The sequence below is a fragment of the Tamandua tetradactyla genome, chromosome 21 (assembly GCF_023851605.1).
Source record: "Tamandua tetradactyla isolate mTamTet1 chromosome 21, mTamTet1.pri, whole genome shotgun sequence".
Taxonomy (NCBI): domain Eukaryota; kingdom Metazoa; phylum Chordata; class Mammalia; order Pilosa; family Myrmecophagidae; genus Tamandua; species Tamandua tetradactyla.
In genome coordinates this window covers 43,899,995-43,921,341 of record NC_135347.1, presented here as the reverse complement: position 1 = coordinate 43,921,341, position 21,347 = coordinate 43,899,995, and the positions used below count along the sequence as shown (strand labels likewise).

The window sequence follows — 21,347 nt, the reverse complement described above, 5'->3', positions numbered from 1 at the left end:
AGGACTGGATGAAAGGTTTACAGGCATTTTGCAGTTTGCGGAAAAGTAGTCCAGGGACATCAAATAAACGCCTGCGTCAGGTGAAATAATTTTCTTTGATTTGTAATTGTCACATTTTGTGCTATCACTTTGTTCTTTTTTCCTATCTAAACTATTTTGGACAACATTTTCAAATGCTTTAGAGTTCTCAAAAGGGGTTAAACTTTTCAGGCATTTTAAAGCTATGGTGCTATCAGAGTTAGAGCTAGGCTTTCTCTTTCTTTCTAGGTATGTAAAGTCAACTTTATAGCCACCATTTCTTTTCTCTTCTCTTTTCTTGGTAGAGTTATCCCTAGCTAATTGGAAGACATGAGGCAAAATCTTGTTTGAGAAAAGTTGAAAACAATATTTATTTACAAGAGGTGACTTTTGTTCTATTTCTGGGAATTTCCAGTAAGCTTAGTGAACCTTAGCATATTGCTGTATTGGTTAATATCTAGGTGAATAAGTAGATCCTGTATACAAAAGGCTGGCCCTTCCCTCAAAGACATTCAATTTTACAAATCATCTGCGTGCCCCCAAAACATTGTAACATTTGATAAGCTATAGAAAACCAGACTGAATTTTTGCAAATAAGAGCAAATTTTGTCTTGTATGAAACATTAGCCATGAAATGATCATGGTATAATATGACATAGTCCTAGTTAACATCTCTTGAGTCCTCTTTGTGGGTCAGGAACTCACACTCTGCCCCATGCTTTACAATTATTGTTTCTAATCCTTACAATAATCTTTCAATGTAGACTTTACTCTTCTTTTACATATGAGGAAGGGTAGGCATATAGAAGCCAACTTGTCCAGCACCATACAAGTAGTGGGTGACAGGAGAGAAAGAGGACCTGATATTAGAAAGTAGATGGTCTGTTTTGGCAACAAAACTTAACTTCTTATAAATAACTTAGCTTCTTTGTAAAATGAGAAAGTAATATCAGTATTTTAAAAATGGGTTCTAGCAATACACATCTCTATAGAAATAAAGTCTTACAAATAAGCAATTTATAACATAGGTTTTTGATTATGGTAGTAACAGTGGTTTCCTTATATTAATATATTATTAATTATTAATAACTTAAAATTGTCTCTGAGTCATTGTTTTAAGGTAGAATAGGTATATTTCTTATATTTCTTTATTTCTTCAGGCATATAATTGCAGGAGAACTTGTGAAATAAAATTTCATTATTTTTAAGTAGGGAAAATTATTTTAATTACTTGACTTGTATGTTATAGTGTACCATGTAAAAGAGAAAATAGACCTAAAGCTCGTATTTTCTGATAAAAGGGAAAAAATAAGTCACTATTTAGGTTTTTGTTTTATAGTAACTGCTTTTGAATTCTACTAAATAGTTCTTCAAATCTGGGGTAACAATATTTGTGTTTTCTTTAGGTCAGCAGTCTTGTTTTACATATTGAAGAAGCTCATAAACTCCCAGTAAAACATTTTACTAACCCATATTGTAACATCTACCTGAATAGTGTCCAGGTAGCAAAAACTCATGCAAGGGAAGGGCAAAACCCTGTATGGTCAGAAGAGTTTGTCTTTGAGTAAGTGTTATTTTATCATTATATTAAATCATTTTATTTTGCCATATTACATCATCTTCCCTCTTTTGCCTCTATATCTAAATTGTCTGAACTAAGTTACCCAGTCAAGGTGTTTTAATAGTACATAAATTTACTTTCTGCCATATTTGTTCACCTTAATTAGTAAAATGCTGTGTCCTTAGTTTTTCACCTAGTTATTTATGTGAATTAGCTTTACTGACAAGTTCAAAACATTTACAAACCCATTTACAAACCCATTCACACAAGATGTTTACCAAGACTTCCGGGACTTGAGCAAACTGTTTCTAGTTTAGGAGGTTAAAGATGGTAGGGGAAGTGTATATAATTTGCTTGTCTATATTCCTAGTTTAGAATGTAGTTTTAAATCTAGTGTTCAAGTTTAGCAGAAATAGGCTCATTTGAGCCAGCACTAAAAGAATCAGATAGTCTATGCCAGAACATTTTGTTAATTCTTTTTTTTCTTGTTCCTTCAGTGATCTTCCTCCTGACATCAACAGATTTGAAATAACTCTTAGTAATAAAACAAAGAAGAGCAAAGATCCTGATATCTGTAAGTTGATGCAGAAATTTCTTTCCAAAAAAAACAAAAAAACATGTTTTATATACCTCTTAAATTTATACTAAAGTGTAGTTCAAAAATAGAGATTAAAAAAGAAAAAAGAGGGAAGTGCAAGTAGTGAAATTGAAGATAGTTTTCTTTTTTATACATTAAAAAGTAGTGATTGCTGAGAAGAATGTACCTAGACAGAAAAAGACCAAACTTACTAAATTGTACATACTATAAACTTAAGCCATTAAAGTTAAATACACCTATCCATCTTCCTTTCTCTTCCTTACTCCATCCCACCCCTCAGTAAATAGAACACTAAAGTAGTGACAGTGGTCATCTGTCAGGGGTACTCCCTCTCCCCCCCATCCCTCTACCTTTTAGTTTTTTTCCTACTTTCCTATACTTAACATGTAACTCCTTTATAAAGTGGATGATAATAGAATGCTTAAAAAAAAATTCTTTAAATTAGTGTATTCACTTTTGGTAGTTAGATCCTCCCAGTTCTTGTGATTTCCCACAGAAAAAGTAGTGGGAAACTATTCTACTTTTATGATAAAGTTCATCCACTAGTAGTGACTCACAAGGAAGGAGCTTTCCTGATCCACCCCCTACCCTACCCCTGTTGTATAATTTTTGTATATCCTTCTCTCCAGCCATACCGGCTTTCTCATAGTTCTTGAATTATAAATGGAATTTAAAACCATCGCCTTATCTTCTATTTGAAATTACCTTTTTTCCCTTTTTTGCTACTTAGCTTTATCTTTAGAGCCTTTGTATAGGGTTCCTGTTGGCACTGAATTTTTAACTTCCTCAGGCTGAATTAGATGTTATTTCTCTATACTCCGATAGCATTAACTGCTGTGATAGTACTTATCACACTGTACCATAATCGACTTCTTGCCTTCATGGCTAGATTGTGACCTCCAGGAAGGTAGTGACCATGTCTTAATTATGTCTGTGTCCATCACATCCCTACTGATCACAGAATCTGGCATATTGGAAGTATTCAGTAAATCTATGAAGTAAGAATTTAATACTTAAATTCTTAAGTATTAAATTCTTAAGTATGTGATGTCACATAATTAAGACATGGTCACTACCTTCCTGGAGGTCACAATCTAGCCACGAAGGCAAGAAGTCGATAACACTATAAAGAAGACTGGGTGTCAGGAAAATTTATGTGATTGATTATAATTTTTCTCGACAGTATCATTTGATAATGTTTTTCTTTTGAAGTATTTATGCGCTGCCAGTTGAGCCGGTTACAGAAAGGGCATGCCACAGATGAATGGTTTCTGCTCAGCTCCCACATACCATTAAAAGGTATTGAACCAGGATCCTTGCGTGTTCGAGCACGATATTCTATGGAAAAGATCATGCCAGAAGAAGAATACAGTGAATTTAAAGAGGTATTAAATTATATTTACCAGTCTGGTGATTTTTATATGGCATTACTAACGGAAACATTAAACATTTAATAAAAGACCCATTAAGCCAAAAAGTAGAAATTTCATAGTCTGGTGGCACACTTGCAGCTAGAGAAGATTAAAAAGTTTTTTGCAGTAGATGTTGTTCTTAAAAAGTACGTAGGCTATAAACTTTATTCAATTTTTTATTTCAGAAAAGATTAGAATATATTTCTAAATATAAGAACATATTGAAAAGAACGTCTTTCTTGTTAGTCTCATTGAGTAATGCTATGCACTTTAAAGTCTTTTTTGTCATTTTTAGCTTATACTGCAAAAGGAGCTTCATGTAGTCTATGCTTTATCACATGTATGTGGACAAGACCGAACACTACTGGCTAGTATCTTACTGAAGATTTTTCTTCATGAAAAGCTTGAATCATTGTTGTTATGCACACTAAATGACAGAGAAATAAGTTTGGAAGGTACAGTATGGACGTGTTATTGTTATACTTTTCTAAGTAAATTACTTACATTTACAGAGAGAATATATATGCATCATAAGTTATTATTTTCCTTCATTAAAAACTGCAGTTGGGAAGTTAGTTCTGATTCTTGCGTAGGTACTACTGGGGACCAGTACTTCTAATATAAGTTTCTTTCATAGCAAATTAGTATTGGAAACCATAGGAGAGTGATTTCTCTATCCAGGCCAGTGGCCCATAGAGCTTGATTGTCAAGAATAATTTGATATACTTACCATTTTCTCTTGTTTATGTTTACTTACTAATTCATTGCACAGAAGTTGGTTGTCAGATGCATTTTATTTCCAGCTTCTAAAAGCAGGTAGTCCCCAGGAAGCACACCTGGACATACAGTGCTTTGTAAAGCCCTCACAAATACATGAATATAATCTATTTTCTTGCACTTTGACTCACTAATCGTGTTTGCTGCTAGGTTCCCTAAATAAACTGTAAGGTACAAGTACTGTTTCCTCCTAATCATTGAAAATGCATAAATATATTGATTTGTCAAGGAATGGATAAAGGGGTGGTACGTATTTTAAAGTGATTTTTTTTTTCTGGCAACATGCATGTGTTCTAGTTTGCTAGCTGCCAGAATGCAGTATACCAGAAATGGGATGGCTTTTAAAAGGGGGAGTTTAATAAGTTGCTAGTTTACAGTTCTAAGGCCAAGAAAATGTCCCAATTAAAGCAAGTCTGTAGAAATGTCCAATCAAAGGCATCCAGGGAAAGACACCTTAGTTCAAGAAGGCCGATGAAGTTCAGGGTTTCTCTTTCAAGTGAGAAGGCATATGGTGAACCCAGTCACAGTTTCTCGCTCAGCTGGAAGGGCACATGGTGAGCACGGCATCATCTACTAGCTTTCTCTCTTGGCTTCATTTCATGAAGCTCCCCTGGAGGTGTTTCATTCTTCATCTCCAAAGCGCTGGCTAGCGGACCCTCTGCTTCATGGTGCTGCAGCATTCTCTGCTCTCTGAACCTCTTTCATTCTCCAAAATGTTTCCTCTTATATACGACTCCAGAAACTTATCAAGACCCACCCAGATGGGTGGAGACATGTCGTCACCTAATCCAGCTTAACAATCACTCTTGATTAAATCACATCTCCAGGGAAGGGTGATCTGATTAGTTTCAAGCATACTGTATTGAATAGGGATTATTCTGCCTTTATGATATGGTATTTAGATTAAAACATGGCTTTTCCAGGGACATACATCCTTCCAAACCAGCACAGCATGTTTTACTAAAATTCTATTAGAATTCATTAATACCCTATAAATTAATTTATACTGGGATTTTATGCTTTTATCAATTTGATAAGACTAATCAATACATTAGTTTCTAATAAAAGTGTATTCTTATTTTGAGAATAAATTCAAATTTTTGGATCACAAGGCATACAAAACTGCACTCTGGTCCTTGTCAGTAACTGGCTACTCAGTCTTAGAAAGGTCATATTACCATTCTGAGTCTTGTGGTTTTTTTTTTTTTCCTATGAAAAATGGAGGCTTAATCCCTTCTTCTGGTTAAGATCTAATGAGGTAATAGATATGAAAGTCTTTTGCAGCATTGTGTTTATAGAAATTTATGATATCATGATCAACATTTCAGTGCTGCAGTAAACATACCTAAATGGCTATAATTGTCTGTCTAATGCTTGAAGAAAAGTGAATTCATTTAATCTCCAGTTTGGTTCACCTAGTTCAATACTTTACTAACATCCTTTCTATATAATATTTATGTAGATGAAGCCACTACCCTATTTCGAGCCACAACACTTGCAAGTACCTTGATGGAGCAGTATATGAAAGCCACTGCTACACAGTTTGTTCATCATGCTTTGAAAGACTCTATTTTAAAAATAATGGAAAGCAAGCAGTCTTGTGAGGTAAGAACCTAACGTTTTTAAATATTTCAGCGAAGAGCATATTTTAATAGTAATGCTTTGTAGCTAATTTTGTCTTAAGGAAAATACATTAGCTTTCTAAAATCATTCATTTGAGCAAGTATATTTTCATAATTCATTTTAAAATTTGTTATACAAATCACACTTTTAAAAAGATATACTCTATACTGGGATTAAAAAACATCAAATTGTACCAGAAATTCATGAAATTACTTTACTTCTCCTGTACTAATGATAAAATATATGCTGCCTTTGGAAAGTATGTATAACATACATATTGAAGGTTTTGCTAGAGACTTTTGTCAACCTAGTTATGTCCCATGTAGCACTTTATAGGGTTTGGAGGAGGATTATCAAAATAATCCCCAGAACAGGAAACAAAAATTCCCTCATGGGAATAATTAAGGCTTCAGGGTAAACGCATAATAAACCATTAAAATAAAAAGTGGAATCTCACATAAATGGCTATTCTCATATTATTTGGAAGGTAAAACAACTAGAGAAGATATTATACTTTATAGATATACAAAATTAAAATTAATTTCTTTTAATACTGTATACTAGTAGTTGTCAAATATTAATTCTGCACTAAATTGCCAATTTTTACTGATAAATGAAAGAAATTAGTGCTTTAGAGTTAGAAACCTGAAATAATACCATAATTGGCCTACCATGAAGGATGATACAGAAGTGCAGTAAGTTTGTAGGGGGGGCTCTGGACTTTGGATCAAGGCTAGGGAATTTGGACTTCTACAGATAAATTTATTCCATTGATACCAGGTCTGTGATTTCAGGGGATACTGAAAATTTTGAAATTCTGTATAAGGTATTTTATAAACTATTAAATGTCTTGTTTCATTTAGAAAAACATTTCTATTTTCATCACATTTTTTTTTCTCAAGTAAATAAAATTCAGATTTTATCATAATGGCATGGCAGTCTTCCTTCCCATGTAATGCCTTTGGTATAATGTTGAGTAAATGGCCACTAATGCTGGGCCTGTTTGTTTTCTGGTTGAGAATATGGTGTTTAAAATGAACACACAAAAATATCGAGTTTTGTGTGCCTTAAAATGTAATCTGTTGCAAAGTGTGCTAAATGAATATAAAGGAACTTTATTACTGGGATTAATCCCAAACCAACTGAAAATTGTTCAGTAATCACTACTTCATCTTAAGTTGTGTAATTGGGATTGAACTGTAATGAACCCATTAACAGCTGTATAGACAAACTGAAAAAAATTCTCATTTGTAAAGAACAAACTGAGATGCAAATAGAAAAATGGGAAAAGAAATTTGAAAACTACAACTTGTTTACCTTCAGTTTGCATTTATCATTGCCAAGATGCATTTATACTGATTTATTCTTTCTCTTAGTTAAGTCCATCAAAATTAGAAAAAAATGAAGATGTGAACACTAATTTAGCACACCTGTTGAATATACTTTCAGAGCTTGTGGAGAAAATATTTATGGCTTCAGAAATACTTCCACCGTAAGTGGTAAAATTTTAATTTGACAAGAAATTGTTTATCTGCATTTTGAAAAACTTGTTTTTTTAAAGCATGCATGTCAAAGCCATTTCCATTGTACTGATATCATTACACTCTGAAACAGTTACGTTTTTATTAATTGTGCTTAAGGGAAAAGAATGACTTAAAAGAAATCAAAGTGAAATATCTATGTAAAGATAAAACAAACCTTATCTTTATATATACAGGTCAATATGTCTGGTTTATATAGTAACCTGGGGAGTGAGTAAAGACTTATAGTCTCAGGTTTGAGGGAATCATAAAAGATATCTCATCTATCCATGTAGTCTTTGCTTAAATTTCTTTTTCAAAATGTCCACCAGATAATTACTCTGTCTCTGCTTAAAGGCCTTCAGTATTAGAAAACTCACTTTTTAAAATAGGGAAAGTTAACTTATTATCTTAAGCTAAAATGTGTCTTCCAGAAACTTGAACCCATTAGCCCCTCTGTATCTTCATTCCAATACTCATTCCATACTTTTTATTAACATGGAAGTAATTTAAAAATGGGTAAAATTTTTTCCAGAGAAAATGTCAAAATATCTAAATAAACTGATGATGAAACTATATTTAAGTTTTCCTTATTTCTTGCTAAATGTTACTCTTGTTAACTTTGTTAAATTATTTTTTTTGGGGGGTGGGGTAGAGTTCACTAGAATGTAGTATGTTTCGGTAAATTGAGCTACATGCCTTCTCTCATTTCAAGCTTTTGGCTGCAGTGAGATCAGTATTTTCCTTTGCTTTCTGAATTGAGATGATTATGTTATTTTGACAGGACATTGAGATATATTTATGGGTGTTTACAGAAATCCGTTCAGCACAAGTGGCCTACAAATACCACTATGAGAACCAGAGTTGTTAGGTAAGGCTCTTAATTTCATTTGTTACATCACTGAATATAGCATACACAAACAGTTGAGTGGATAACTGAAAATTAGAACAGTTCAGAATATATAATTCAAGGCCTTTTTTCTTTACCTTTTATGTCCAGAGCTCTGTTGAATACTTTCTGAGTTCAGGTTTCTCCTGAACTTGAATCTATTGTAATTTTTAATAGTTATTGTGAAATACTTAACTAGCTAGTAATTGCTTTTCTTAAAATCTTGAATGTTCAGTCAGTCAATTAACTATTTGGAATTTTTATCTTATAGACTGAGTTTAGCTAACTGATATTAGATTACACACACACAAATATATCATGATTTGGGGCTAAGAGGAAAGAGCAATAGTTGAACCATTTAGATACTGATTAGTTGAGTTGTAATAGTCTGCGATTCAAGGCTAATCTCCAACAAGAAGTTCTCATTCTGAAGGCTAAATCCCTGTATTTCAGTCTTTTCACTGTGTAATACTTAGAAATAACTGGCTTGGCAAGTCATTGGAATTTGGAGTTTTTATAAAGGGACAATATCATTATTCTAACTTATTTTTCCAATGAGGGAACAGATCTGGAGAGGTTAAATTATTTGCCTAAGATTATACTGATAGTGGGCTAAGGTAGAACTAAAGGCAAACCACTTAAGACCCAACCTAGTATCCATAACATTACTGCAGCTTTTCTGTTAAACAGACCCCAGTCTATACAAGGCAATTGGAAATTTAATGCAAAAGCATCAGAGAATACAGCAGTTTCACAATAATATAATTTATTATGAGAGTATACACAGTTGGTTATTGTTAAATCCCATAAAAAAAATTAAGCAACTAATCAGTGACACCAATATAATACAATTCATTTTGAAAATATATGTTAATCCTGCCCCCAATCTAAATTTTATGAAGGGATCCAATTTTGTTTTGCAGACAAAATCTCTCTTGATTAGTTACGGAAACACAAATTTATAGTTAAGAATTGCATAGTCTGTATTTATTGGTTTTAATGGTAATTCAGTCATGTGTATGATGCAAGTTAAAATCTTCTATAAATTTTAACTTTCAAACAGGTATAACTATTACACAAATGCAGCAAGAAATTCTGCTCTATGGATAGGCTAGTGGGGCAGGGCATTTTAGGGGACATTTATGCACCTAGGTAAAAGGGTTTTTAATATGTGTAGGTGTATCTGTTTCTGTGTCAAATTTAATGTCATCTCTAAAATCTAAAAGTAGATATGTACAGTGAGATTCATTTTTGGTTCAGTGTTACCAGGGTAAGTTTTTTAATTCAGAGATCTACTTAAGTATCAGAAAGTTTTCAAGGGAAATTTGTGCAATTCTTCAAAATTAATTGGAAAGAAATCCAGATTTAAGGACTTAATAATTATATATATTAGAATTGTTATAAATTCTGTGCAGGAAGCAACATATGATTTTCTAAGAATTCAAAAATTAGGAAACTGTCATGTGTGAAAATAAATGCTGAGAAGATGGATTATGCACTCTAACACAGAATTAGAGGTCTTACCGATTGTTTTAATCTGTGGAAAGAATCTTATAAACCGTTTTGGGAATACCTGTCTTTACAAGGGACAGGTAAGAGGTCAACTGTTAATGAAGATTCCTTTTAAAAAGAAACTAGACTATATTTAAAAGAAGACTTATAGGTAGGAAACTAGGCCAAAGTTTCTTCTGTTCACTGCAGGGGAAAACCTCATGAATCAGAGAAAATGAGGAGAGCATATGCACCCGGCAGGGAGAGCCAAGCATAGTTGCTCTGAGTCGCTAGAATAAGACGGGCAACAACAGCTTTTAAGAGGGGAGAGGTACTTTGCAGCCCTTTCCTGAATAAAACTCCAAATAAGAACCCAGTCCTAGAATCTGCAACACAGTGGAACTTGAATTTCCATTTACCATTCCACTTCACCCTTTGGACACAGGAATCTTAGCCTGAACTGGAATCATCAGAATTCGTTTTCTTCCTCAACAGAAAAATACATTTCCCCTTGCATACACATGGATATTCAAACCGATATTAAAATATTCCAATTGATAAGCAAAACTGTATTGTGTTGATATGAACTGTAAATCTATTTACATTTTGTTATAATTGAAAAACAAAGAAATTAGAATCAAATGATCTGTGTAACATGTACTGTTGGTGACTGTAGGCGGTGTAGAAGGAATATCTATGTAAGCTTGTGTTAATTTTTACTTCACTATTACTGTTATGTAATTTGAGAACAATTTTTTTAACTTTAAAAACCTTCTTCTTTAAAGCTTTTCAACATTTTCTAATGTACATTTTTATTTATCAAGTGGCCACTTTCCTACCAGAGAAATAAAGGACTCATCAACAAAACATAACCAACTTGATTTATAACAGACATGATTGGGGTGTCTCGTTTAAATAACTACATAAAAGAAAGATGTGGGAGAATATTTAGGGACTTTATAGACCTATGTATCTAATAAAACTGAAAGGTTTATTAGTTCTCTGGTAGTATTTCAGAAATTGTCAGGGCTCCTAAAGGATACTACTTCCTCAAAAATCAGTAATTGACAAGAAAAGTAAGTAATACAGATAAAACCTCTTGCCAAAGTAAAGCTAAAATTCCAGTTTTGGAAAGGTGAATACATTTAAGTAGTTATGTCTTTAAAATGGCTAATGTTTTTTTGTTTTTTCTTTAAGCTGTGTTTGGGCTTCTGTTTATGTTTTTATGAGTATTAAAAATTTGTGTATTTTATTTTAATGTAATAAATATATATGACGTTTTTCTAAAAGAAATATTTCCCTTCTTTCAGTGGTTTTGTTTTTCTTCGACTTATCTGTCCTGCCATCCTAAATCCACGGATGTTTAACATCATCTCAGGTAACAGCTTTTGATGAAGTTTGAAATTAACTGAGTATAAGAAAGCTTTTTTTCTCTTTTAAATCCAATTCTTTTTTTATCCTCTTCTAAGACTGTGTATAAAGCATTCCAAAGCAACCTTCCCTTTTCTTCTTTCCTTTTGCTTCATTAGCATCTACCTTTCCGTCTAATGTCTGAAGCCTGAGATGCCATGTTGACACACATTCCACTTTTTTTATCACCCTTACTTGTATTTCAAACTGATTAGGATGAATTTTTACAGTCTTCAACTTGGCTTTTCCATGCAGGGAAGAAGGGTCTTCTAAACTCTAAGCCCATGTCATCACTATTGCATGCTGGGGTTTAAGAGTAAATTAAAATTATATTCCACAGCAGCAGTTTGTACTCTGAGAATACCTATGAAGAAAGTGGCCCTGATTCCTCCCATTACAGATATCTTCATACCAATTATAATGTTAAGCGCCATTTTAAATTCCAAGAAACCAAATTTGATTTTAGTAGTATTGCCTCATATCCATTATGTGAAAGACTTTTCAGATGTTGCCATCTTCTTTCAAAGAAAGGTTAAGAGCGAAATTTATAACTTGGAATGTAATAATAATCCATTATTAACAAAATGAGCCCAAAACAGTTTTCTCTGAATTATTTAAAGCTCAAAGTTGCATTTACAAATACTTTTAGAATATATAAATTTCTACTTTTATAGCTATCATATCTCTGTAATTGTCTTTCATTGCTACTAAAAAGGTTTAAAAGTTTAAAACTGTGAGTCTATTAAGAATGAAGGGTTTGACTTCTTTTGGGAGAGATTTATTTATCTGAATGTTGGTGTCAGAACCTCTAGGCAATAAGTACTGTTGTTTGGATGTCTAAGAGTATTTATCAAAAACAGAGAGCCAGGTAGACTACCTATAGGTTTTTACTGTTTAATAATTACCTTAAGCTGCAGGGCTTACTGATAGCCACAGATACTTGTCATTTACAGCCCAGTATATAATACTGTATAGGGAAACGCTTCCTGACTGACCTTTAAAATATTTAAAATTTATTAAATTTCATGTTTTTCTCTTCAAAATGAAATAGAGGCCCCACACTTTATCTTTGTTCTTAAGGTTAAAGTGAACTGTTTGCAGTCTGGAGGTTGGGAGCAAAGAATTGCTTTGATTGTAAATTGCTAACCTGGGTTGAAATTAGCTTTGTGTAGTCTTTTTAGCAATAAAGATAAAACTTCGAAATACTGTGAAATATCATCAACCAGTTGGAAAATGCTGGGTTTCATAGTACCTGTTTCACAAAACATGAAAGCAATGAGAAGTGTGTTCAGTTTTTCTCCTCCTAACTCAAATTATTTTGAATTACACAGGCATTTTCCAAAAAATATTATGAGTTCTGAATGCATGAGTGTTGGTATTTTGACAGAAAAGAAATATTAAGGTGTTAAACTAATTACATAATGGTTTTTGTGGGCGTACCTTTGAAATTGGTGTCATTCAACGTGCCCAAATCTCTTACAGATTCTCCGTCTCCTATTGCTGCAAGAACACTGATATTAGTGGCTAAATCTGTGCAGAATTTAGCAAATCTTGTGGAATTTGGAGCTAAGGTAAAAAAAAATCTTGATATTTTAAAAATATAATTAATGAATAGAATTTTGATATGATAAAACCATAAAATATAGCATAAAGAGAATTTTTTTATTGCCATGTTTGTATTTAAAGTATTTTGTTTAATAAATAGATTTTATACTAATAATAGAATTCGGAAAACCTACATTTTAGTCATTACAAAAAACTTATTTTTTTTAAGATCCAGTACATTCTAATTCTCCTAATTTTAAATGTAAAATTTTTAAATGCACTTCCATACTGTCATTTCATAATAAACATTTTCTACAAAAATTAAAATTCAGATGAATTTAAAAGCCCCACACATGATCCTACTATATGAGGATAATGATTGTTAATATTCTGATAGGGATCCTCTTCTACCTGCTTTTGTCATTTTATAGGTGACAAACTTTTATAGCTGGAAATATATAACCACTATTATTTATTATTCTTATGGTTACTTAGTAGTCCATCATTTGAATGCATGATAATTAGATTGTCGTCTTTTAGACAACTTCCAGTTTGTCATTATTAGAAATACTGCTGTAACAGGTATCCTTATATAAACTTTCCTTCAAACTATTCCAACTATTTCCTTAAACTAACTTTGGAGTAAATTACTAATTAAAAGAATATATGCATTTTTAAAATTCATATGCATGTTAGGTTTGCCTAACAGCAACGTAAGACTTTTGCTTCCACAGCTTTGCCAAAACTCAGTGGTATATTTTTAATTTTCACTTTCTTTGCATACTGTTACTTTGTGTTTTATTATTTCATTTTCCTGCATACTTCTTTTTAATTGCCTATGAAGTCCTTATCTCATTTTCTTATTGTACTTCTTACTGATTTTAAGAGCACTTGAGTTAATATTCAACCTTTCCTGTTTCATAACATAGCATATTTTTTAACGTAGATTTAGGATTTTACTAAGATGAGCAGTTTCCTTTTTTGTCTTCAGGTTCCATTTTAAAATAAAACTTTTTTTTAAGTTACTTGAATCCTGGAGTAGGCTATATTTTTTTGTTGTGGGTCTTGTCACAACTATTTTTTAATTACTAGATTCTTAATCTTATTTGACCCTGTTTGTCTTAGTGTCTCGCAAATATAGAATCTCAATAATTTTTGAATCAATGTCAAATAAAGCAATTCGTGTCTGTTAAGCATGTTCTGATTTCTACTTTGGCCCCAAACCTCTCATTGTTTTATCAAAAATCCTGCCCAGTTTCTCAGTATAGCTGCTTGTATGAACGGGGAAATACTGTCATTATATGAATAAATTAATTCTTATGAACATAGATTGCTGATGAACATCAATTGTTGCCACATGTATGCCTTTCCATTATAGCTCAGACACTAGTGTTTGTGTTTTTAAATAAAATATTAAGCTTTTAATTTTTTTAGGAGCCCTATATGGAAGGAGTAAATCCATTCATCAAAAGTAACAAACATCGTATGATCATGTTTTTAGATGAACTTGGGGTATGTATATAATTTTTAAGTACTTTGAAAGTTCTGTTTAGTATAGCTGAGAGTTAACCCATTTAAGCAACATTTAGAAAAATTTTCTATCCAAAAGTAAAAAAAAAAATCCTGCATATTTTTGTTAACTTTCCTGAAATTAAAATTTTGGACATTTATTGTTGGAACCATCTATTTTTACACTAAATGGTTACACACCAAGCATATAGCATCATGCTTTTGAACTTATGTCATTTTTTAGTTTGTCTTATCTTTGATTACCATTTTAGCTGTCCCGTCTCACTGTTGTGACATTCTCTTCCTTCTTTCACTTGTTACAAATTTAAGAGTAGGGGAAATTTTAAAATTTCTAAGACCCTGGATTTCTTAGTAAAGTTAAATTTTCTTGTTACAGATTTTCAGATATTGAATTGATAATTAAAAATTAAGTAATTTAGATATATTAGAATTCAGTTTATATTTATACAAACCAGAAAGGGAACAGATGTGTGTACATCTGGCCAGGTATATGACATTAGGCAGTGCTGACGTAGGAGTCTGAGTTGCCCATGTTCTTTCCGCCTTAATACACTCAGTTTCAGTTAAAATCACAGCCATCGTACCACTATGGCAAATAAATAAAGGAATGCTTGTAGGTCACTAGTTCACAAACTCAGGGATTAAAAATTAGCATTTAAGAAATTATTGAAAGCATAGCTCCATAACAGACTGCGAAAGAAAGGGGCAAATTCTAAATGTCCACCAAGTTTCTATATGGGATCTGACAAGAGAGATTTGAAATGTGAATATTTCCGATTATCAAAGAATATCATTGGTTGGTGATTGAAAAACAATTTTTACTATCATATTAAAGGACTGTATGAAATCAGTTTGTCCATTATTCAAAGCTAGTTAGTTTTTATCTTAAGCCGTATTTCTACATTTTTAGATTCATGACTCCATAATCACAAGTGCCTGCAGTGCGGCTTTTTCTACAACTCTCATAGTTATGCCACACAATTCAGCATTTCAAACTGCTGATGCCTACCTAGTTCCACTATTCCAATATTCTTCTGGTCCTCTAAAACTTTTCTTATTCTTTTGCACCCTATAAATCTGTATCATCTTTCAAGAGTCACCTCAACTTTTATCTCCTTCAGGAAGCCTTTGCTGAGCCCTAAATCTGAAATAATGTCTTTTTTACTTCCCAAGAATCTTCCGTATATATATTTGATAATTAACTGTGTTGCAATGATTAGTTTACTTCTGTGTTCTCCATTAGACTGTAAACTAGTGTCTGGAAGGCAAGTACTGTAGTTTCTATCTCTATAATCTTCCAGTCATTGAATGAATAACTGAATCAGTTAATGAATTAATGTGTTTTCACTATAGCATAAAATACTGAATGTTTTACATTTTTTGGGGGGAATGTACAAAAATATTGTCACCATTAGGGAGGGGAATGGATTTTGTACAAAATGATTGGTACTGTAAGCCCATGTTAAATTTTAATTCAAGACTCAAAACAACATTGGCATTTAGTGCTGAAAATAAATCAGTATAAACTTAGTATAGTGACTAAGTTATTCCACTATAAAGGTACTATAATCAATACTGATCATTTCCATATATTAGCAAGTGTTTTTAGATATGGCCCACAGATAACTGTAGACCTAGCACATTCATCACACCTTCGTAATGTAGCTTCTACTTATATACTGATCAATTTGGACAAACTACATTAGCTTAATAATGAAAGTTAGACTGAGGAAGTGGAGGTATTTTAAGTTCAGGTTGCATTTAATCTAGATTGACAGTTAATGCCTGCACTATTTAGTTGGTATATGAAAGAGAACTCCTTACAGATATAAGCTAATTCTCAGCAAACCCCTTTCTTTAGAATAGCAATTATATTGCACTATATTTTGCTGTTCTGTAGAAGAAAACAGAACCTAGTATTTGTGTAAATACTGATGCTGGAAAATCTACAGTTCCTAAGAATTAGCACTAAATATTACATTTTGATGAAAATCCTTAGAATTCTAAAAGGAAGCCATTGTGTATATGTTTAAAATTCTGCCTTCTATAACCAATTAGGAACTTTTCTAGGGACAAAGATTCTCAAGATTTATATTTCTAAATGCAGTTTTATAATTCCCTTAAAGAATGTACCTGAACTTCCGGACACTACAGAGCATTCTAGAACTGACCTGTCCCGTGATTTAGCAGCACTGCATGAGATTTGTGTGGCCCATTCAGATGAACTGCGAACACTCAGTAATGAGCGTGGTGCACAGCAGGTAGGTTTTTGCCAGACTTCAACAAATGACATTTTTTAGCAGTTAAGCAGAATGTCAGCATGAGCCACTGAGTCCTGGTCAACATTTTTATCTTATCAGTTACATTGCACTTTTAAGACTGAATCGTAATCCAAAAAGATGTTGACAGGAAGGAATAATGGGCCCCAAATGTGATGATGTACTTTTGGTACTGTAAAATGTCAGATCTTGTTCTTGCTTCTAAAATGTTTACTGGAAAACAGTGGTACATACATTTTAATGGCAGATGAACAAAGGCAAGTATGTAATCCCATTATGAAATGATCTTTCCTCTCTATCTCACATACACAGTGTACAAAGTAAGTCTCCAACTGGAACACTTAAAAATATATGTCTCATATTGAGTTTCTGAAGTGAAGCGTGGGGTCTGTTTTTCTAACCTCCTCCAGTGATTCAGATACAAGTGGACACTTTGAGAAACATTCGTCTAGATTTGTACACTTTAGTTTTCTGGAAAAAGGGATACAGAATGTCTGGAATATATTTTAAAAGGGACCAGGATTGAAGGGACTTAGAACCAGGTCAATTAAGATACCGAAGAAGAGAACAAATGTACTATGTTTGGACTGATTGGAGTTGTTGAAAAGAGTTCACATGGAATGGTTTAATAAACTGAAGTATGTACTATTTCATAGTTAGGGGCCTCCCTTAGGGGGCCTTAGGAGATGGCAAATACTGTCACTATACTTGCTGTTTGGCAGGGATTAAACCATTGAGTTTGGTAATTGAGTTCTCTTCGATCCGAGATTCTAGAATCCTCTAGTTTTTTCAGGTTTATGTAGTTGTTGGCTCATTAGCATTTCAGTTAGATGCTCAGAGATGTGTACATGGACACTTCTGTACCCTTCTTGGCATGTGATAGCTATCTTTTGTTTCATTGGCATCCGAATCACTTATGACTTACCTTAGATGTTAAAAAAAAAAAAAAGGGGGAGTATCTGGGCCATTTAAGACTTAAGAGAGGCAAAGGAGCTATTTGATTTTAGGTTCACCATTAATGCAATAATTTCTTCCATGAATCTTTTAAGTTTTCAGTAGGTTGCAAGCTGATTACCCTATGTGATCTCATAAGGTTTGTGTCATTATTATGATGACAAACCTGTACTGGCAAGATGATCTTTCCTAGAAGACTGTTCTAGCCCAATTAGATATGAGAATGCCAGATACAAATGAACATCTGTTCACTTTAGTGTACAAAAATACTTTTGACCAAAAATATTCAGTCAAGGACTGAATACATAGAAACCTTCACAAGTTTATGCTTTAATAGGATAGTAACTTAAATGATTTTCTTTTACTTGGCTTTTCCCACCCTGAAATTTCTGACAGAGTGCTTTTATTTAGTAATGATTTTCATACTATTTTTCGTTCTTTCTAGCATGTACTGAAAAAGCTTCTGGCTATAACAGAACTACTTCAACAAAAACAAAACCAATACACAAAAACCAATGACGTCAGGTAGCAGCCTTCAACGCGGTGTTCTGCATGGATTCAGCATGCCAACTATGGTAATTCACATCACTATAATGTCTCCTTTGCTCTTGCCAAAAAATAGCACACCTTTTCACATTCTCAGTGATGTGTGAACTATGCAAACAAAACCCAAGATCCTGCTGGAGAATAATCTGCCAGCAGCTTTGTAAGCTATCTGTGCAGGATATTTGCACTTTTTCCACACGGAACTAATCTTTACCAACCTCTGAGCCTTGGTGTACAGATCACCTTTCACAAAACAAAATGCTATGACTATGTCTTGGATATTTTGAAAATATATTTTCAAAGTTCAATTGCCAAAGTTTTGCTGTCTCTTGGAAAAAGAACTATGAAACCAACTGACAAGAAAAAGCATTCTCTGCTAATAATTGAGTACAACTGAACTGCAGACTGGTCTTACTGTAATTTCTTCCTGATAAGGAATATGACCATTTGACTGTTTCATGACTTTATTTGTATTTACAGTTCCCAGAGTTTGCCATTATGATAGGAACAATCTTCCGCTGTATACTTTTTTAAAATACTGTGCTATTTCTCTTGCTGGAACTGTTGAAAGAAAATATATAGAACGGATATATTGCTCATCAGCTTTATTTTTTAAACATACCACTTATTTTGTTGGAATTGTCAAAGACTGTATTTAGATCTCGTAATGCTTTTGTTAAATGTTTACAATAGTAAATAATTTGAATTCAATAAATATTATTGGTCATTGTGTACTGATCAATGCATGTAACTCATTCACTTATTTTATAGATTACCATTTTTTTATGGAAAAAAAACCAGAATGCTTTTGTTTAAAATTATTTTTTCATCAATTCCGAGTTGATTTTTGTGCTACCCTTTGATTATGTAAACAATCTCACCAGCCACTTACACTTTATCCTTCTTTGAATTTTTGACTACTTGTTGTATCTGCTGGATATTTAGTTTTAACTGAATAGTTTTATTTGCTTCTGTATGTGTATTTTGTGAAGTATTCACAAGGGTTAAGTTAAAATAAAAGCAAGGAATATCTTGCATAATTGATTACTCCAGTCTCTATATAGCTAGTCTCATCATCTTCCTCCTCTTCCTCTAGGAGCTGATCAAACTTTAGCACCAGAGTAAGGCTTAGGGAGATGGAACTTCAGATCACTGTTTTAACTAATAAAAAGGATTCCACATAGATATTTAATATACATACATATGCTACACAACAATTCCTTCCCTCCTATAATTGTGCACGGGAGACTAGACATGACAAGTATATGGCAGAATATCATTAGTATTCCAAGGGGGGAACTGAGACAGGAATCTAGGGTGTAAAATAGGAAAAGAGACATGCCACAGTAAAAACTTTTCTGAAGGCCTAGATTCCAAGGCCAATGCTTTATTATGTTCCTCTGGTATATAAGCTATAGGACAAAACAAAGTATTAACTCATCAGGAGTTTAAAAGATTTTTGCTTAAAAGTTTTAAACTGTAAAAGGCAGTTATCTCTTAGAGACAGCTGGCCTTAATATAGCTTTAATCACAGTTAATGGTGCTACCTGAAACTGAACACATCCTTTCCTCCATTTGCATGGCAGTTCTCTCCCTTCTTGACTCTACACCATATTACTTTTACTTCTTTCCATCCCTCCTGATTTTCAGCTGGGCTACCACAGCAGTATCCTCACTAGTCTTTGGTGTTACAAGACAGAGGATAGATTGGAAGTGATATGGACCCGTGATACATCCTAAAATGTTTCAACAGCATATAAAAAAGGCCCAATCTCTAGCACAAAGCAATTTAATTCTGTCTCACTAATCACACCTATCTCCTCATCAGCCATACTGACCTACCTGGTATTCCTCAATCTTGCCTAAGATATTAATACAATCTCAGCTGAAATCCAGTCCTAATCCCCTGAAATGTTTCTCCCTCTTCTGCTTTTTACAACAAAATACTAAGACTTACCCTGCTTTTTACATTATATTATATGTTGCTTAAGCTAGAGTGTGGAACTTGTCAGCTACCTCTGTAGAACTATTAATTGATCAGTGTTGAAATAAAACTTCTCAAACTGGGGCTGGACAGGAAAACTTTCAAAGATAACAAATGTGGACTTTACCCTGGTGCTAAAATTTAGTGATCTGAAGGGAAACAGGAGATAAATTGTTGACATTCTGCAGTTGTGACTAAGGCCTAATAGCAGTGCTACTCAACCTGGGCTACACAGGACAATTATAACTGTTCTTTTCCCCATTCTACTTCTGTAAAATACCACTTCACGTAATTTCATTCCTATCATCCTATATGAGATGGGAAAAAAAAACCCAAAAACTCAAATCTAGAATACAAAGCATTACTAGAAGCATATGCCTATTAGTAAACATTACATTGAAACACAAAAATATAATTAATCACCATTAAATAACTGAACAGATGCTGTAATAGCATTTATTGAACACATAACGACACACACACACACACACACACACACACACACACACACAAGCACTATTTTGATTACTCCTACGAGGAGCTACCTTTATTTTCCGTATTTTCAGCCTGGGAAACTGGCACTGAGAGGTTTAGGAACTTACTCAAGGTCAGGCAGTAAAGTAGATGCAGTCATGACTCACACCCAAGTAATTTGGTACCATGCCATAGTCTGTGCTTATATTTTTATATGAATTTCAACTTGAGTTAAATTTTTTTAAGATAGTTAAACCTATAGAAATACCTAGTAACTCTAAACCTAACTTGGCTTTGCTTATAGGTGATAGGTGATCTATATTAGGTTAAAATCTGTATTAATAATAGACCTGAATATATCTGCTATTATCTACTAAACAATAACAATTTAAGATGTTTACCTAAACAATTACTCAAGTCTATATATTTGATTTATTTTGTTATCCATTTGTAAATGCATTCAGATAACCAATTGAGGCAAACAAATAATTCAGTTCACAGCATGACTGGCTTTTAGTGCCATGCAACAGGTAAATTACATTCTGGAACCCAATAATAAATAAATAGCTAAGTACATCACTATGGCGTGAGAAGCCATCTTTAAGCAAAAAAACCACTGCTTAGCAAATTTGAAGCTGACTCCTGAATTTTGGTTTCTGTGATGCATTCTTTCAAAGAGCATAGGTTTACTTACTGCATTTTGTTTCAGGCAATATAGGCAAATAAATTATACCTT

General features: G+C 33.1%; 1 protein-coding gene across 1 annotated transcript in view; it reads left to right on the top strand.

The window, feature by feature from the left end:
* Window positions 1-19,516, top strand: part of RASA1 (RAS p21 protein activator 1) — a 139,891-nt gene extending 120,375 nt beyond the window's left edge. The window contains exons 13-25 of the mRNA XM_077139198.1: window positions 3-80; window positions 1,425-1,582; window positions 2,077-2,153; window positions 3,390-3,562; window positions 3,885-4,044; window positions 5,829-5,971; window positions 7,366-7,481; window positions 8,294-8,380; window positions 11,200-11,267; window positions 12,782-12,870; window positions 14,279-14,356; window positions 16,501-16,635; window positions 18,053-19,516. Of these exons, the coding sequence (XP_076995313.1) occupies window positions 3-80; window positions 1,425-1,582; window positions 2,077-2,153; window positions 3,390-3,562; window positions 3,885-4,044; window positions 5,829-5,971; window positions 7,366-7,481; window positions 8,294-8,380; window positions 11,200-11,267; window positions 12,782-12,870; window positions 14,279-14,356; window positions 16,501-16,635; window positions 18,053-18,136 (1,446 nt within the window). The 3' untranslated portion in view covers window positions 18,137-19,516. The remainder of the gene's footprint in view (window positions 1-2; window positions 81-1,424; window positions 1,583-2,076; window positions 2,154-3,389; window positions 3,563-3,884; window positions 4,045-5,828; window positions 5,972-7,365; window positions 7,482-8,293; window positions 8,381-11,199; window positions 11,268-12,781; window positions 12,871-14,278; window positions 14,357-16,500; window positions 16,636-18,052) is intronic.
* Window positions 19,517-21,347: the final 1,831 nt, after the last annotated feature.